This window comes from Mixophyes fleayi, chromosome 10, assembly GCF_038048845.1.
Source record: "Mixophyes fleayi isolate aMixFle1 chromosome 10, aMixFle1.hap1, whole genome shotgun sequence".
In the NCBI taxonomy this organism is placed as follows: Eukaryota; Metazoa; Chordata; class Amphibia; order Anura; family Limnodynastidae; genus Mixophyes; species Mixophyes fleayi.
In genome coordinates this window covers 23,940,849-23,957,920 of record NC_134411.1, presented here as the reverse complement: position 1 = coordinate 23,957,920, position 17,072 = coordinate 23,940,849, and the positions used below count along the sequence as shown (strand labels likewise).

At 39.9% G+C, this 17,072-nt stretch overlaps 1 protein-coding gene across 2 annotated transcripts in view; it reads right to left on the bottom strand.

Annotated features, from left to right (window-relative positions):
• SPON1 (spondin 1) overlaps window positions 1-17,072 on the bottom strand; it is a 232,425-nt gene that overhangs the window by 143,524 nt on the left and 71,829 nt on the right. For both annotated transcript variants that reach the window (XM_075188063.1, XM_075188064.1), the window contains exons 4-5: window positions 7,167-7,240; window positions 5,682-5,804 (exon numbers count right to left, since the gene is read on the bottom strand). In XM_075188063.1, coding sequence (XP_075044164.1) covers window positions 5,682-5,804; window positions 7,167-7,240 — 197 coding nt within the window. The remainder of the gene's footprint in view (window positions 1-5,681; window positions 5,805-7,166; window positions 7,241-17,072) is intronic.

Below are 17,072 nucleotides of genomic sequence, written 5' to 3'. Positions count from 1 at the left end.
CCAAACAAAAGCTTTCAATTGTACTATTACAAATATTCAGACAGTCCATGCAGGATGACAATATTATTTTAAGAACATTTAAATAAAAAATTAAATTAATCAATGAAGACCCATCTTTCTAACGCTGGGTTCAACATTGCACTCAGGTATTTTCCAGATCTCATGATAGCATGCACACACGTTCAAGAAACCCAGTGCCTAATGCAGTACAGTAACCCCAAAACATCACTGAACCTCCTCCATGTTTTTTAAAGCTTCAATTTGCTTTATGTAAATAAAGGACGATGTGCTTTACCAAGAAGTCTCCTCTGTCCACAGCATATTCTCCTGGAAGAAATGTGGCTTCTTCAGGTGTTCTTTTTGGCAAACTCCAGTAGGGCTTGTGGACACTGTCAAACTGTTCTTATTGCACAATAATGAAAAAAAAAGGACTGAGCATTAACGATTGATGGTCTGGTGACCATTTATTGTGACATCTGTTGAGTGAATTGTATCATTGAACCTGAGATATGGCTCTACAAGGGCCCTTTATACAATTTCACCCACAAAGCCTGAAGTAACAAAATCATCATCATCATTTATTTATATAGCGCCAAAAATTCTGCAGCGCTGTACAGAGAACTGACTCACATCAGTCCCTGCTCCATTGGAGCTTACAGTCTAAATTCCCTAATAATCACACACAGACAAAAACACAGACTAGGGTCAATTTTGATAGCAGCCAATTAACCTACTAGTATGTTTTTGGAGTGTGGGAAGAAATTGGAGCATCCGTAGGAAACCCACGCAAACACTGGGAGAACATACAAACTCCACACAGATAAGGTCATGGTTGGGAATCAAACTCATGACCCCAGTGCTGTGAGGCAGAAGTGCTAACCAATAAGCCACCGTGCTGCCCCAAAACAAAATAGATTAAGCTAGCCTGGAAAGCAAAAGAGAGGTGCAAATGTGGAGAGTGTCTACCTTACACACCTGTGTGAAGAAGGGGATACACACACCAACACATATGGGCATGGGGGCCATATGTTGATGACAACTGGTGTGTGGGTTCTGGGGAATGAGGTTGCACTTTGAGAACGTTGCAAGACTTTGAAAGGCTGGAGATCTTCATGTGTTGAGACCAAGGCTGGAAAAATATATGAGCCAAATGTATAGCAAGGAGTGATTCCAGATAATGCACATCCTTGACTTTAACCCAGACAGGTACCTCATTGAAACAATGAAAAATGGTTAGGGAGAGTTTTATGCAAACCCCATGTGACAAACATACCAATAAGCCACTCCAGGTCTGGAGCAATGGCTTGTGTAATAAATAGTAGGTGAAGCATACATTGAAATGACCATTCTGTAAATTGGAGCCTCCAGAGGGTAGAATTTGTTACAGAACTACATTGTAGTGTTTACAGGACTATGTTCATACATGATTGAAGCCATGTTGAATGTGATAGGGGACAAGAGTTGAAATTACCGCATCCAACACCAATACTGACAGTGGCATCCATATGTTTAGAAATATTTTTATGTGGCCTGAAGATGCTACCCTAAAGATACAGGGTAGCAACTGTTTTGCTTGCAAATATTGTCTAATGTCATAGCTGTTTCCTAGCCAGACTATATAAGGATTTTGGGTGCAGTTTAAAAAACAACTTCATTGTCACATTTTGGCTTCTCAAGTAATGAGTTGAGTATACATGATTTTAAATGCAATTTAGTGATGTTTAAAGCATAGCTATGAGTAATGTTTCACAAGAAATGAGGACCCTTAAATAAACTCACAACCCAATATTATGTTAAATCTCATTTACAGCTTAAATTAACCATAAGTAGAAATATCTGGACTGTTTATTTCATGTTGTACTACTGTACATTTGAATTTTTGCACTTTTATTTTATAAATGTGCCTAAGAAAATGCACTTGCCCATATAATGCATTACTGGAAGATATTTCTAATATAGTATGATTTTTACATGCTATAACCAGAGGAGTCTAGAACCAGGCAGATGTGGCACATTTGTTTTTGTAAAGCATTAGAGCATAGTTCAAGGTAAGAAAAAAAATAACTTGCGTTCATAAATCAATATCAAGATCCAGTAGTCTGCAATGCCTTTTACTGTGGGAATTCCAGCTGTCTTCTGCCAGTTTATTGTTTGTCTAGTTTATCCTTTAAGGGATCATTTTTCAGCGTTACTAAACATAATAAACAGTTCAGGGATGGCAACTGTAACACGCCGTTTGCAGCGGCATTGACCTGACCTGCATCCTCGCTCCCAGTGGCCTCTTCCCCACTATTAGGTTTTGCAGCCAGAGCGTGTGGCCGCATGACGGGTACTGGTGGTCAGGAGGAGTTCAATGTGCCGCTGTGCTACTTTACTGACGCTCATCTTACTGACCTGGCTTGCTCCTGACATTCTTTGTACCCACCCTCTGATTGGTGACTGGCCATCTGTTATATACCAGGATTGTTTCTAACCAACCCTGTCTGCTCCATACCCTGATCATAGCCAAGTATGCCATCCTATTGTCTCCTAGTCCATGTACTGTCTGGTGCTGCCTAGTGGAGATCGCCTCCACGGAGTGGGTAAATATTGAACTGCGTTTCTATTACTTGTTTTTGATCTCCAAGATGGTACCAAGAAGCACTATGGGAAGAACACAAGTCGGTGGAAGCAGTATGATGCTCTGGGCAATGTCCTGCTGGGAATCCTTGGGTCCTGGCATTCATGTGGATGCTACTTTGACATTTACTGCCTACCTAAACATTGTTGCAGACCAGGTACACCCCTTCATGGCAACAGTATGCCCTGATGGTAGTGGCCTTTTTCTGCAAGATAATGCGCCCTGACACACTGCAAAAGTTGTTCAGGAATGGTCTGAGGAACGTGACAAAGAGTTCAAGATGTTGACTTGGCCTCCAAATTCCCCAGATCTCAATCTGATCGAGGATCTGTGGGATGCGCTGGAAAAACAAGTCCGAGCCTTGGAGGCCCCACCTCGCTACTTACAGGACTTAAAGGCTCTGCTGCTAATGTCTTAGTACCAGATTCCACAGGACACCTTCAGAGGCCTTATGGAGTCCGTGCCTCGACGGGTCAGAGCTGTTTTGGCGGCACGAGGGGGACCTACACAATATTAAGCACTGTATATCTTAGTTTTTTAGTTTTTTTGTTACACTAAATCTATTTTTCACTTGCTTCATCAAGCTTGATTGCAGTGGTGTTTTCTGACATTTATGTTTCACTTTATTTTTGCTTTGATTTTATTCTGCACTTATTTTTTGAATATTAATATTATTATCTTTTAGTGCTATCATTTTTGTTTTTTTGACATTTTGTTTTAAGGTACAATTTGGCAGACCCTTCACAGAGCAGCTTACGTCATTTGAATATCTGCATTGGTAGCAATTCAGTTTCTTATATAAATGCACTAGACGTCACAACACCTGATATTTATTTCATAGAATAACTAGATGTAATTTTAAAATCTTTTAAGTGCAATGTAACATTTTCTGCCTCCTCCACTTCTATAAAATAACTCCCATGGAAACACAGTGAACTTATTGCTTCTTCTGGCAAATGGTCATGTAGCTCTGCCCACAGTTTTAGTAAAGAGTGAATTGCCTAAAAATAAAATATTCTTGAATTGTCAACTATCTGATATAATTAGTCAATAAAATTGTTCACTACAATATATGCAGCAGAATATATAAATAACTGTCAAGACTAAAGTGTCACGGATTCAGAGTCAGGATGGGCCTTGAAGTCTGCTCAGGAGAATACTACCTCCAGAGAGGTGCGGAGTCTAACGGAAGAGAAGTTTTCACCAGGGATCCCCGCTAGGGGATATGGACTTAGCGGCTCTCTAACAGCAGGTCGCTGCCCTTTAGGGGGGCGATGAGCGAGACTAGATGGATGGTCAGGAGATAAAGGTGGCAATGCAGATATGTCAGAGCGCTGAGGCGGGTCCAACAGGTAAGTGGTAGTTCTAGATAACAATAGAGCAAGTGTCTATGGGGTACTGCTGCACAGAGGTTCTGGTGAACAGGATGGCCGGGAGTAGGATCGAAGGAGAGGCACAACGGTCTGCAGAGAGAGAGCAGCGTCTGGACCGTGGACAAGGTGAATCAGGTATGCACAAAAGAGCAAGGTTGCAGGATGATAAAGCGCTGAGGTCCTGATGAGCTGGAAGCCCTGGAGAAGGATCAGAGGTGATGCACAACGATCTGCAGCGTGGTTGCTGAATTCAACGAATAATGAGGTGTAAACAATAAACAGGAACCAGAGGAGGAGACGTCCTAACAGGTAAGGAGACCTGAAGATCTGGCACCTTAGTAGGGAAGCAGGTGCTTTAAATAGACAGGCTGACAGGTAATTAGCCATACAAGTGAATGCAGGAAGTTTTGAAAAGTCCATGGGGTATATTTTGAAAAAGTGGAGCTGTTGCCTATAGCAGCCAAGCAGATTCTAGCTGTCATTTTGTAGAATGCACTAAAAAATTACAGCTAGAATCTGATTGGTTGCTATAGGCAACATCTCCACTTTTTCAAACCCGCAGTTTAGTATATATACCCACAGGTGTGTGCATGTTCAGTTCAGACCAGCAAGCGAAGGCAGGGAGTGAAAACCAAGGGAAACAGGTATGAACAGAGACCAGAATGAATGGTGAACTGGTGCGATATGTGACAAAGCATGTGTGTGCACTGAACACCGTTTAACAAAATCCAACCCCATGAGAACCATCTACCCTGAACAGTAACTACACAACACAGTGACCATAGCTAATTATACCAAAAGATGGGAAAAAATAAAGACACGCAACATTCTAATAAAATTTACTTGAATAAAAGTCTTGTTCAGCACTTTATTAAATAAACAAAAAGCATATTCTTCTTTCTTGATTCATAAAAGCTTTTCTCACAGTAAAAATCCCCATAAAAAGAATGAACCAGCCACAAACCGATACTGTATTTTCAAAGCAGGGCAAAACATCTTTTAAAAATGACTCTCTCTGACATCTCACAACATCCGTGAATGTGAGATTATTAAACTGTGCCTTTGTTTTGCAATATTGTCTCTGACAGTTTAATGGACCTTCATTGTCAAAACCCTTATCGTACTTTTAAATAAATTTCTTCCATAAAAAAAAATAAAAAAATATGAAGTCAGCATGTTCCCAAAAGAAGATTTCTTTCTATATATGGCCTGTGCGTAATTGGCGATTTGAAAGAAAAAGCCAATAAAAAAAAAATGTGGTTGAAAATGATTCTGTCATCCAATATTGAAGTCAATAGATAAGACGTTTCATTAAAAGAGTTCCCTTTGCCTTACTACAAATGGAAGGTCAGATCTTTTATAGGCAACAATGAATCATATTTTAGAGGGTCGATAACAGTTGAAGTAATTACACGAATAAATATTTCAATGAGATGCGCCCTTGGCTGACGGATGACCCACTGGGACTGTTTTTGTAGCTATAAAGAATACATCAAGAGTGTTTCTTCTAGAACACAACTGGAAGAGATCAAGTCATTCTTTGGAAGCAGATATTGTGGCGGCTGCCTTTCTGATGCCCAGAGCGCCACTTCCAACACCAGCATGGCGGAAGATGGTGGAGACAATGTAACTTTACAGGACTCTAGGGCACAATGTATTAAAGGGACAAGAAAAAAAAGTGAACTTACTTGGATAATCTTTCGCATGCGACTTTTCAGACCAATTTCCATAGAAGGTCAATCTGTATTTAGCTGTTCCGCAAGCACAACAGTCTGGGATTGACTTCTCATTTCCGCCTTCAAATGTAGCATCTGAGAAAAGTAAAGTCCACAACACGCAATTTAGTGTACATTGTGCATAGAGGAGCTCACTCAAAGTAAGGGGCATTAAAGGGTCCCAGGGAAAATAAATCCAAAAAGATTAAGGAAAATTAATTTGAGAAAGGGGTGGTCACATGCCAAATTTATAGAAAATCTAAATAACTACAGGCTAATTAAACATATTTTCTAGTATCTAGTATGCTAGAAAACATCCCATATTATTTAAATATATTCACAAATTAAAAAATATCAAATACAAAATTGTGCACGTTTTCTCAATTCAGTGTCAGTCCTGCTGTTGGTATAGCTGTCTCTATTTTGAAATGATTCTGAAGTGGGCAAGGCTTTCTGACTTTATTGTGTGATCTGCTCCTGTACTTGAAGTTCCTCCCAGTAAAAAGTTGCAATAAACCCCTGAGCATGCTCCTAAGTCAGTGAATTTAGGTAAATATTAAGTTGCTTTTAGAGGATTCTGGAACAGCAAGAGTAATTATCTGACGACTGGCTTCAACTCTTGTGCATATAAAAATATTAGTCAGCATTTTAAAGTGTACTCTTTCATATATGAATTGAAATGTTTTTGATTTTTTTCGGTGAATGTGCAAATGTATGTGCATGCATTCAGGACTTCAGGACTTTGCTCAGGCTGCTCCCCTGCTGTGGAACGATCTTCCACGTTCCATCAGGTTAGCATCTACTCTCAAAAGCTTCAAACGTGCCCTTAAGACTCATTTCTTTATTCAAGTCTATCAGTCCTCCTAACTCTCTTGTCCTGGCTCTCTCCCCCAGTTAGTACCACCCTTTATGTGTCTCCCCCTTCCCTTTAGGTTGTTAGCTCTCATGAGCAGGGCCCTCTTTCCTTGTGTGCTCCTTCTACTGTTCCTTCACCCTCTGTACCTCTTGGCCTGCTTCCCTAGCCCTGTTTTCCCTGTTTTATTAATCTTCGGCCTTCTTCTTGCTGATTTCTACTATCCCTTTCACCATCTGTCAGATATAATCTGATTTGCTTTACCCTGTCACCTGTGTTTGTATATATTTGTGTATCATGTTGTGTCTTGGTTCTGTTTTCTGTATATGTAATGTACGGCGCTGCGGACCCTTTGTGGCGCCTTATAAGTCAAAGATAATAATAATAATAATAATAATAATAATAATTGGTGGACAAACCCTTGCTTGCTGTCCGCCTGTACTTTTCTCCAACTGATGATGTTGACAGTATGGCAAGATGACATGCCATAGAAGGTTGTCCTGTACACCTCAAGCAGTCATAGTTAGAAAATATCCCCCCCCCAGCAACCAGGGGAGACCATTATCAAAATATGTTTATTTATACATTTATGCAAATTGTCTCACCTGGCTCACACATTCGTTTTGTAAGGGATCCTTCATCTTGGAAGTAAATTATTTTCTTCTGCACAATACTTGCCCTACAAATAAATAAAACAAATAATGTTGACTATTGCATTCCTGAAACAAGAGTCATCTATCTGTACAAGACTTAGGGGAGAATTCAATCCACGTGTTGTTCTTCAGTACGGTAATTTTAACACAAATTTTAACACGGATTTAACTCGGCTCAGGGAGCTGCGAGCAAAGATCCGCATTGAATGACCTTACTAACAGTAATAATGTGCATTAGTTACCATAGTAAGAGTAGTGATGAGCACCTCGCATTGTAAAAAATTGAATTCACCTTTAATGTGTTTTATAACGAAGAAGAAGCCTGGCTTTACCCAAATGTGCTATTGTCTTTAGACTTATATTAATTTAAAGAGTATTTGTTCACAACATAAAATGGAGGCAGTTAATATGTGAGACCTCAGCCCATTATTCTATAAGTCCAGATTTTCGCAGGACAGTACCAATTACCAGCTGTGGCCTATTGGAAAAGGGAGTGCTCTCATGGGAAACAATGTGGCTTGCGCAGATCAGAACATGGTTTGTGTGAATTAGGGTGTAGATGACTTTGCCCCAATTGTCAAGTCAGGAATGTTTTAATTAATGTATCATGCATTGTTAAAAAATATAACATTAATGTAACATTATTAGTATAGCCTGACTAAAGCCCAAGTCATAATTCAGATGAGACGGTTTGTTGGGAATTATTTCTGTTGGATGATTTAATCACGGTGTAATCTCATGTGATCATTCAAAGCCAACAAACGAGTCCCTGCTCTAAATCTGTAGATGTTCTACAATTTGTTGATATCACAGAATGTGTCTCTGAAAAACTGTAGCATGCGGTTAGTACATGTCACTTCCGCTGAAATTATGATACCGGTCACTGTAAGGGTAGAGGGGGAGGGGTCTGACAACTGCCATTTGGAGTTGGTTGTCAAGGACAAAGCAGAGACATCTGCAGTTAGATGGACATACGCAGCAAATATATGAAATGTACTTTATGATACTTCTATCTTTCGCTGCTCTGTATTTTAAACTGAAAGACTTTATCTCTCCAAACATGCAGGGTACCCAGCACATAAAAATACTTTAATGTTTATGGGCCTTTACTTAACCTTTCAAATGTCTCCTAAATAATTTACTACTCATTTTTTATGACAGAGAATTATTAATGTGGCAATCAAATTCTAAATGGCACTTTCACTTTATCCTGAAACAGCACTGGAAGTCAAGATTATTTATTAATAGACATTTCATAAAATAGAAGAAAATAGCACACTTTTATGTTCTACTGCAAACTCTTACATGTCACCCTGAAACAACAATTAACTGAGGCGGAATTGACGTCTTAATTTCCATATATATGGAGCTAATGGAAAAACTCTTCGTTTCAGATATTTGCTAACAGGTCACAAAATGTTGAAACGTTTCAATTAGATTCATTATTTTATGACATTGAAATTTGTGATTTTTATAATGGATGGAAATTGAATTGCAAATATTGAACTTTTATTGTAACACTTGCATCAAAGTTCCCCCACCCAAAAAATGACTTTGTGTTTTGCAGTGACTTGCTGTGCATTCCATCACGAAACAGTAATGTGACAGAAGTGGGGAAAATCTATTGACTGAATTCATTTTATACAATTGACAGACAGATCGGGTTATTGCAAGATGTAAAAAACAAGTTTTTGTTTTTGGCAAATAAACTTAAATATCACAAAAGTCACATGCAACAGTAAAAATAAAAATATAGAAACAAAGACGCAAAAATTTTCCGAACAGCATAAAAATCATCTAAATTCAAGGAAATACTTTCATTTAAATATTGCATATGTCAAATAAAAAATGTATATGGTTGAATTATGTAGACAGTAAGTTATTTACCTAAAAATTAGCAAGTCTATAATTCTAGGGTGCGGAAAAAGAACCACACTCCAAAAACATACTGGTAGGTTAATTGGCTGCTAACAAATTGACCCCCGTGTGTGTGTGTGTGTGTGTGTGTGTTAGGGAATTTAGACTGTAAGCCCCAATGGGGCAGGGACTGATGTGAGCGAGTTCTCTGTACAGAGCTGCGGAATCAGTGGCGCTTTATAAATAAATTGTAATAATAACAATAATATATATATATATATATATATATATATATATATATATCTATATATCATTGCATTTTGAAATGGATAGGGCAACGTTAAATAGAAAATTATTTTTTATATACGTCGTGATGATTTTTTCCTGTACGCAAGGCTTGACTATTGATTATAATTAGAGATGATTCAATCTCTTTATATGGGTAAATTCAGTCTCTCAGACTGTTTACTAAACAACTGGATCTGTGTCCAATGTGGATGCCAACATAGATCATGTTGGGGTCTACAAGTATATTCAACCAATGACCACAAAACCAATGACCACAAAACCAATGACCACAAATATGGTCAGATCACTGTCTGTTGTTTACTACTCACTATCAGTTCCAATTCTGTATTGATGGACTACATTATTACACCCCTTAGATTGTACGCTCCTCTGAACAGGGCCATCTCTCCTCCTGTTTGCACCACTTCTAACTCTGCTCTCCAGCTACTTAGCCCTCCTCCTCAAGGGTCCTCCACCCCACATCCACTCTCGCTCCCTCCTCCCCCCTGGGGGTCTCCCTGTCTTCTGCGCCCTCCTTCTTGGGCCCCGTCATTTGCGGATCCTCCCTCCCCCTTCCCCGCCCTCTCTAGCTGTGTATTGAGCTTATTGATTTACTGTGCTTACTGTTTACTGTACTGTGCTGTCTCCCATTGTATTGTAATTTGTTTGTCCCTGTATGGCGCTACAGACACCTTGTGGCGCCTTATAAATAAAATTTAATAATAATAATAATAATAATAATAATAATAATTACTGCTAAGTATTTTTATCATGCTAAATGCAATTCTCATTATCTGATGTTATTGTATATATTGGAAACTGTACATCACTTTGTATCATATTATGTGTTTTGTATGAAATAAGCAGAATTAGAACTGAGGGATGGAATAAGCCTGAAGGAGATTAAAAGCTGAGGTTTGTGCACATAACTATTTAGCCTCACTGAGGTTTAACAAAGCAGGGTAGGTGTAGTGATGCCTGTGCAAGTGTCATTGTGAACAGGATCAAGGAAAAAAACTATAAAAGCACAAGGAGGAGTCATCCAATTCTCTTTGATCCAGGATAGCATAACTCTCGCCCATTCCCGGCTGCTGGATCCAGAGTTCTTTCCCAGCAGGTATGATGGGCTACTTGGTTTGTGGGCTCGTGGTATGGTATGGGTGTGCTGGTACAGCCCCAGAGGTATGATTGGCCACTGGATGTACGGGCTTGTGGTATGGTACGGGTGTGCTAGTACAGCCCAGCAGGTATGATGGGCCACTTGGTGCATGGGCTTGTGGTATGGTACGGATGTGCTGGTGTAGCCCAATAGGTAGGATGGGCCACTTGGTGCATGGGCTCGTAGTATGGTATGTGGGAACTGGTGCAATCCAATAGGTAGGATGGGACACTTGGTTCATGGGCTCATGGTATGGTACGGGTGCGCTGGTACAGCCTCTGAGGTATGTTGGACCACTTGTTGTGCGGGCTCGTGGTATGGAACGGGTGCTGCTGCAGCCCCGGAGGGATGAAGAGGAAACTTGGTGTGCGGGCTCAATCCTGGGACTGGGTCCTGAGACTGGTGCAGCCTTTAGCATGGCAGGAGAGCACTGCATAGATGATAAGCAAGGTTGTTAAAGCACAAATTGATGGTAGTGAAGTGTTTCAAACCTGTTCCCTTTGAAGAGGTTTGGTGCAAGTACAGCCCCTGGGGCCTGGCTTGCGGTGGCTTGTGGTTACAGTTAGCCCAGAATTGTTTGTGTTCCGAAATGCCTGGGGATTATTGTCCCAGCTTAAAGATACACTACAAGTGGTGCTTAGGTACAGTGGTGGATAAATACTGATGTCCCGTGGGTAGGTGACCCGTGATGGGACATCTGGATTAGTACTGATCAGTAGCCAAGGCTAAATACAGCGTCTTCCCTTCACCATATCAGTGACCGGTTATCTTAATAAGCAAGTTAACTGCCAACGAGTCGGTGTTGTGTCTTTTATTACATGGCATAAGTGTTATGGTTAGGATTAAAGGTTTATGGTTATGCAAATAACCGCTAAGCATTTTAAGGGAAGGGATCAAAAATTTAGCGCTGTGCGTGTCATCATTCCCATATGAATCAAAAGCAGATTCTGAAACGCAATGAAGGAAAAACATGGAAAGTAAAAGTTGAAAATGCTGCAATACAGGTAACACTTTCAGAAAAATGAGGACCTGTAGGAAATTATACTAGAATTACTAGTTTGATATATTCCCAGTAAAAGCCGTTCATGTTTTATAGAACATTTCTATTGTTATATGGCCCTAGAAGATCACTTGTTTGAATTCCAGCTGCCCTTTCTATTGCTTTCCTCTCATATTTATTCTCTCTTCAAATTCTTCATCTGTGATACTCATACAGGTGGCATTAGACAAGTCTTTTTAGAAGATTAAAGAGAACATTCCGTTTGATTTAAAGCCTTTCATCGACAGCCTGCAAACTGCGGATTGGGTTATGTGTCATTTGTGCAACCAGCGATATGAAACATTTTATTCTTTTGACTTCAGGAAAATATAATGGCAAAAAAAGAAATAAATCTTTTTTTAATGATTATATAAGCTCTTTTATGTTCCAAATAGGTCACCTGGCTGGTGACGGGGAGTGCGGTCACTAGTGATTGGCAGGTAGGTGAAGTGGAGTCCTTGTCACTCCCACTTTTATTACTTTCACATCAATTGATTTTTGTGTGTGAGTGGGTTGATTTTTGTGGTGGGAAATATAAGCTACCCCACAGGCCTAATTACTTTTATGCAACCAAAATATTTCCAAAGCATCCCCCTAATTTTCCAGAGTCCTGCGCCCACTGTTGCCCACTGGTCTACTGCCCAGAATATGCCATAGGCCTTGTGCCCAACCTACCCAGTGGGAGCTATATTTACCTGCTACGTGCAGGATACCAGCCTTTCTTCCAGGGCCTCTTCCAGACCCTCCAGCCGGTGGCGCCTCTTCTCCTATTAAGTGCTTCCTCTCCTCTTTTTCGGGCAGGGGAGCTCTCAGCCCTGACAAGGGCTCCCTTCCACCGTCTTCTTTCTTTCCGGCTGACTTTAGACTTCCCCCGACGTCCTCTCACCATGGCCCCACAGACGAACTCTAAATGCCGCTGTCGCGAGCACCGATTTACTTGCGGTGGTCCCAAAAATTCAAACAGCAGCAGTTGAGCCCCGATTGGCTCACCTTTTTGGCCGCCGATTGGCTGACAACTAATCATTGCTGATTCACCGTCGCCAGCGCCAGGATCTGCCAAGAAGGAAGAGAAGCACTTACCGTCGCTGGATCCCAGGACCAGTGAGTTTTCTTCGCTTCTTCTTTCTTTTCTTCGCCCTTTTCACGGGCTCCAGATGCAGGGGCCGCCCTATCACATAGCTATATTGTGCGTGTACCATCTTATACTTCTGGATGAAGCATCAGTTCCATGAACTGATGTGTAACAGTCCTTGTAAGGACTAATTATGAGCAATTAACACCATTCAGCTTCCAAACCCTGCATGATGCCTATTACCTGGTGTAATCCTGTGGCCTACAGACAAGAGCTAACTCTAATATGTTACCCGGCTGTCTTGTTTAGAATCCAGCATCCTGATTCAACGTTCCGAGTGCAATCCTAGTCCAAAAGAACCAACCACAAGTCTTCAGCAAAGAGGTGCTGTAGCAGCTATATACACAACACCCAGAAGTAAGCAATTCCAGGTGCCGATGAAGGGCCCTAGTGGTGGCAGCGACAACTCTCCTATAACTGTCACAATTGGCACTTGCAAGATGGTGAGTGTATGGTGCCCAAGTAGCACCAGTGGGAGTGGTCAATACCGTCAGTTTGGTATTGGTAAAACAACAGATAACTTGTCGAGAATTCAGACAAAGTGGCAGAGTAAGCCAATCCTCTCAGCCGTATTATGCATTTAAATGTTTGCTCTTATTCTCTTGCAGAAACAAAATACACCGAAAACTCCAAGAGATAAATAATAAAAACTTGCTGACTGGTATAATATATCTCTGTCATTCTGTGACCTAAAAAGCTTTACAGAAAAGGAAAATAAATGTAAGCCTCTGAACATCTGTGGTTGTTTTACGATTTCCTTTGAGGACTAATGTACTGGGATTTGCCCAAAATTGTGGATGCAAAGAAGTTATTAAATCTTCCTAGCTGAAGGAAATAGAAATCTCAATTTCATAATTATATTGGAGCTCTAAATCAACGTGTTTGACAAGAGCTTTCCATTTTCAAGGGGATCGTATTCACCGAGCCCTGTGTAGTTTGATGAAGCCTCTTCACATACACGGTTTAAGAATTACCACTCAGTACCAGCAACATACCAGAATATATTGCAGATGTGCCTCAATGTAATGACAAGTTATGTACCGTCATTGACAGTAATTGAGAATATGACGTTATTATTTTTTTTATTATACTTACAATAGTTACCATGGAAACCTGTTGCAAAAAACTGCGAAACTAATGTTCAACCAAAAACTAATATGTAAAAGTTTTGAAAATCATTATATGAATCTTTATTAAAAAAAAAATCTGTAACAATAGTTTTTATAAGTATGTCCTGACTTAAAATTGTATTAGTTGTTCCAAAACTATTTCCCTTCCATACAAATTACCAGCAACGCTTCTCCCTTCAAATTATTTTTGGAGTAAAGCCCTATGAACTCATTTCAAGCAAGGGAAATTAAAATATTTTATATATCTTCTGAGATTGTACAGTTTACCTAGTACAACTTTAAAAACCTGGGGGGTATATTAACTAACCTGCGGGTTTGAAAAATTGGAGCTGTTGCCTATAGCAACCAATCAGATTCTAGCTGTCATTTATTTAATACATTCTACAAAATGACAGCTAGAATCTGATTGGTTGCTACAGGCAACATCTCCTCATTTTCAAACCCGAAGTTTAGTAAATATACCCCCTGTACTCAGTTAAAGACTTGATATTAAAGTTTATGAGATTTATTTTTTAAAATTATATACAAATTAAACCCAGGTGTCTACAGTTGAAATATATGTGGGATGAAAGGCAAGTGAAGGAGAAGGGGAAGCATTTCTGAAGCCACGTGCAATGGGAAGAGGTGTGGGGTCCATAGCAACCAATTAGGTTAGGATATTTTTCTAGTGCAAATTAGAGACTAAAAACAAACCTCTACAGGCAGCAATAACTTTTTCCTTTGTACTTGTTTTCATTAGTGCCCCCAGGCCTCCCTCATGTGTACCTGTTGAAATAGTTCATCATTAAAATGTAAAATATGTAGGAGATGTGCATAGACCCATTAATGTTTGTCCTGGGTTTAGGCAGAATCAGGTTTAGTACAGAGCTACTGTACTATAAGAAGAACTTAGATACACTCTAAGGGCCTGATTCATTAGTGTTCTTATCTGTCGTTTTTTTGCTTAACTTAAGCAAATCCACTCTGTTCATGCCCAGAAAAGGGAGATAAGAAGCAAAATCCACTTCTTAAGTGAAGAATTTCTTAAGTTAAGAAGATCTTAACTTCACTCTTATCTCTCTGTTTCTTCTTAAAATAGGCACAAGATAAGATCACTAATGAATCAGGCCCTAACACTTTATTTAATGTAAATTTTAAGCCATGAGTTGATAAAAATATTTTTCTCATAACATTTTTCCTTGTGTTGTGCTTAGTACAGTTCCCGTTTCCTTTCACTCCCTCAGAATCCTTTTATCGCCAATAAGCGCTCCTCTGTCAATCAACTGAGGTGTGATATTTGATGTGTAATACTTATCTCACAATACAATAGCTTGGGCATAATGGCAAGCGATAGGTGTGATTTCCATGGGGGCATGCTCAGATTCAAAAAAGAAAGAAAGGAACGAAAATATGACAGGGAGCCTCAAAAAGGTACTAGACACAACCCCCTAAATTTGGTCATAGCCTGCACAGAGGGATAATATGATGCTAATATAGCACATATTACCCTTCAATAGGCACAATTAAGTAAAGAAAATATTTGAGGTTAGTATCCCTTTGATTTAAACAAAGCATCAAGTCTGTTGGGATTATAAGACAGCTTGTCAGAGGATTTATAGGCTTTGATGACCTCCACTAAACCTTTCCTGTCTGTACAGATGTACGAGAATAAATATAAAAACAGTGACATTCACATTCCACCCTGGTGATCTCACTCTATCACTATGCGGACTGTCCAGCTACTATCACCGCACAAGGAAAGAGAGAGGAGTCTGTTATTTCCGCAGTACAACACAGTATGTCCGTCACATGGTATCTGTATGACTGGGGTCATGGGAGAGCCCTTCTTGTCAATGGAAGGGACTGATAACATACGCTGTTATTCATCATTGTGTCCACTATTAACATCATCAGCCATACAGATTCCTTTCTGAAAGGCGGCTGATCCAGGATTGTGTGAAAAAAATACTAATGCATTAATAACGAATGCACCGTAAAATACTAACTGTGCACTTTTCATGCCTCATCTGTCCATCAAAAAGTGTATTATAGGTTTAAATTGATAAATGGAGCCCTGGGATACACCAGCGCAAATAGTAAGGAAATTAATAATAAAAACATTTATTGATTTTCTCCTTCCATTTTCTTTTCTACTTTTCCTTTCTTTTAATGCCCTTGATGCTCATGAGTTTACTAGGATAATGAGATGCATTAATGCTCATTTGCAATAGTACAAAGTGCAATACGTTCCTATGCATCCATTTTTACGGAGTCCGGTGTAGTTGGTTTCCTCCATGAAAGTAGCAGAGTGCTTAGCTGGTAGGAGGATTCTGCCGAAGACACCGTAGATGGGAATGTGGGTATGTGTGCACTGCTGTCGAGAAGACTGGACACAGGAGTTGATGAAACAGAAGTAGCAGCTGTACATCCTGGTATAGTCTTGGAGCGGGAGTATCGATGTTGGACACAACTGATTCTCAGGCACTGAGGACTGCACTGAGCAGGTTCTTATAGTGGGCTGGTTGATTGGTGATTCTCCGCATGTGTCCGCAGTACTGGAGGTTAGTGGTAACACCTGAGAGAGGTGTTATGTCATCTCTAGCCTGTGGCTGAGCCCAGCTGGGTTCTGTTAAGGATTCTAATTGGGAAGGCAGCAATCAGTGACCTGCTGAGTGTTGGAGGCAGGCGTGTGAGGCCTTAGCTGGGGACACACTATACAAAACTTCTCCTGATGAGATATCATTAACGATTTTACCAACAACTAAAACAAAAAACTCCCAGTCAGCATACCGATTCATGTGTACACAGACACATATTACACGATTTACTTTCAGATCTGTGCTCTTCATCTGTCATAACCATCGGCTGAAAAGATGGTAACTCTGCACACTCCATAGAGATCTATGGACACTGCCGGTCCTGGGTGCAGACAAACTGCAGAATCGGAACCACATCGTTCCATTGCTGAACCAGCTCAGTTTAACAATCAAATGGAGAATACACACTAATGCGTTATGAGGCAGAACGGTCTTTTATCATCTGAGTGGCTCGATACTCGACTGAAAACATTGTCGTGTGTATCCAGCCTAAGACAAATTTACAGTTAGACTTTTAGAAATTTTACTTTACTTTTATTTTTCTTCTAATCTCCTTTTTGCCATTTAGTTTTTACCAAACCAACTATTTTCTGTTTCTATTTAAAAAAATAATAATTATATATACATATATATAACACAGTTCCAATTTCATGATACTGCCAATCCCGAATATTATG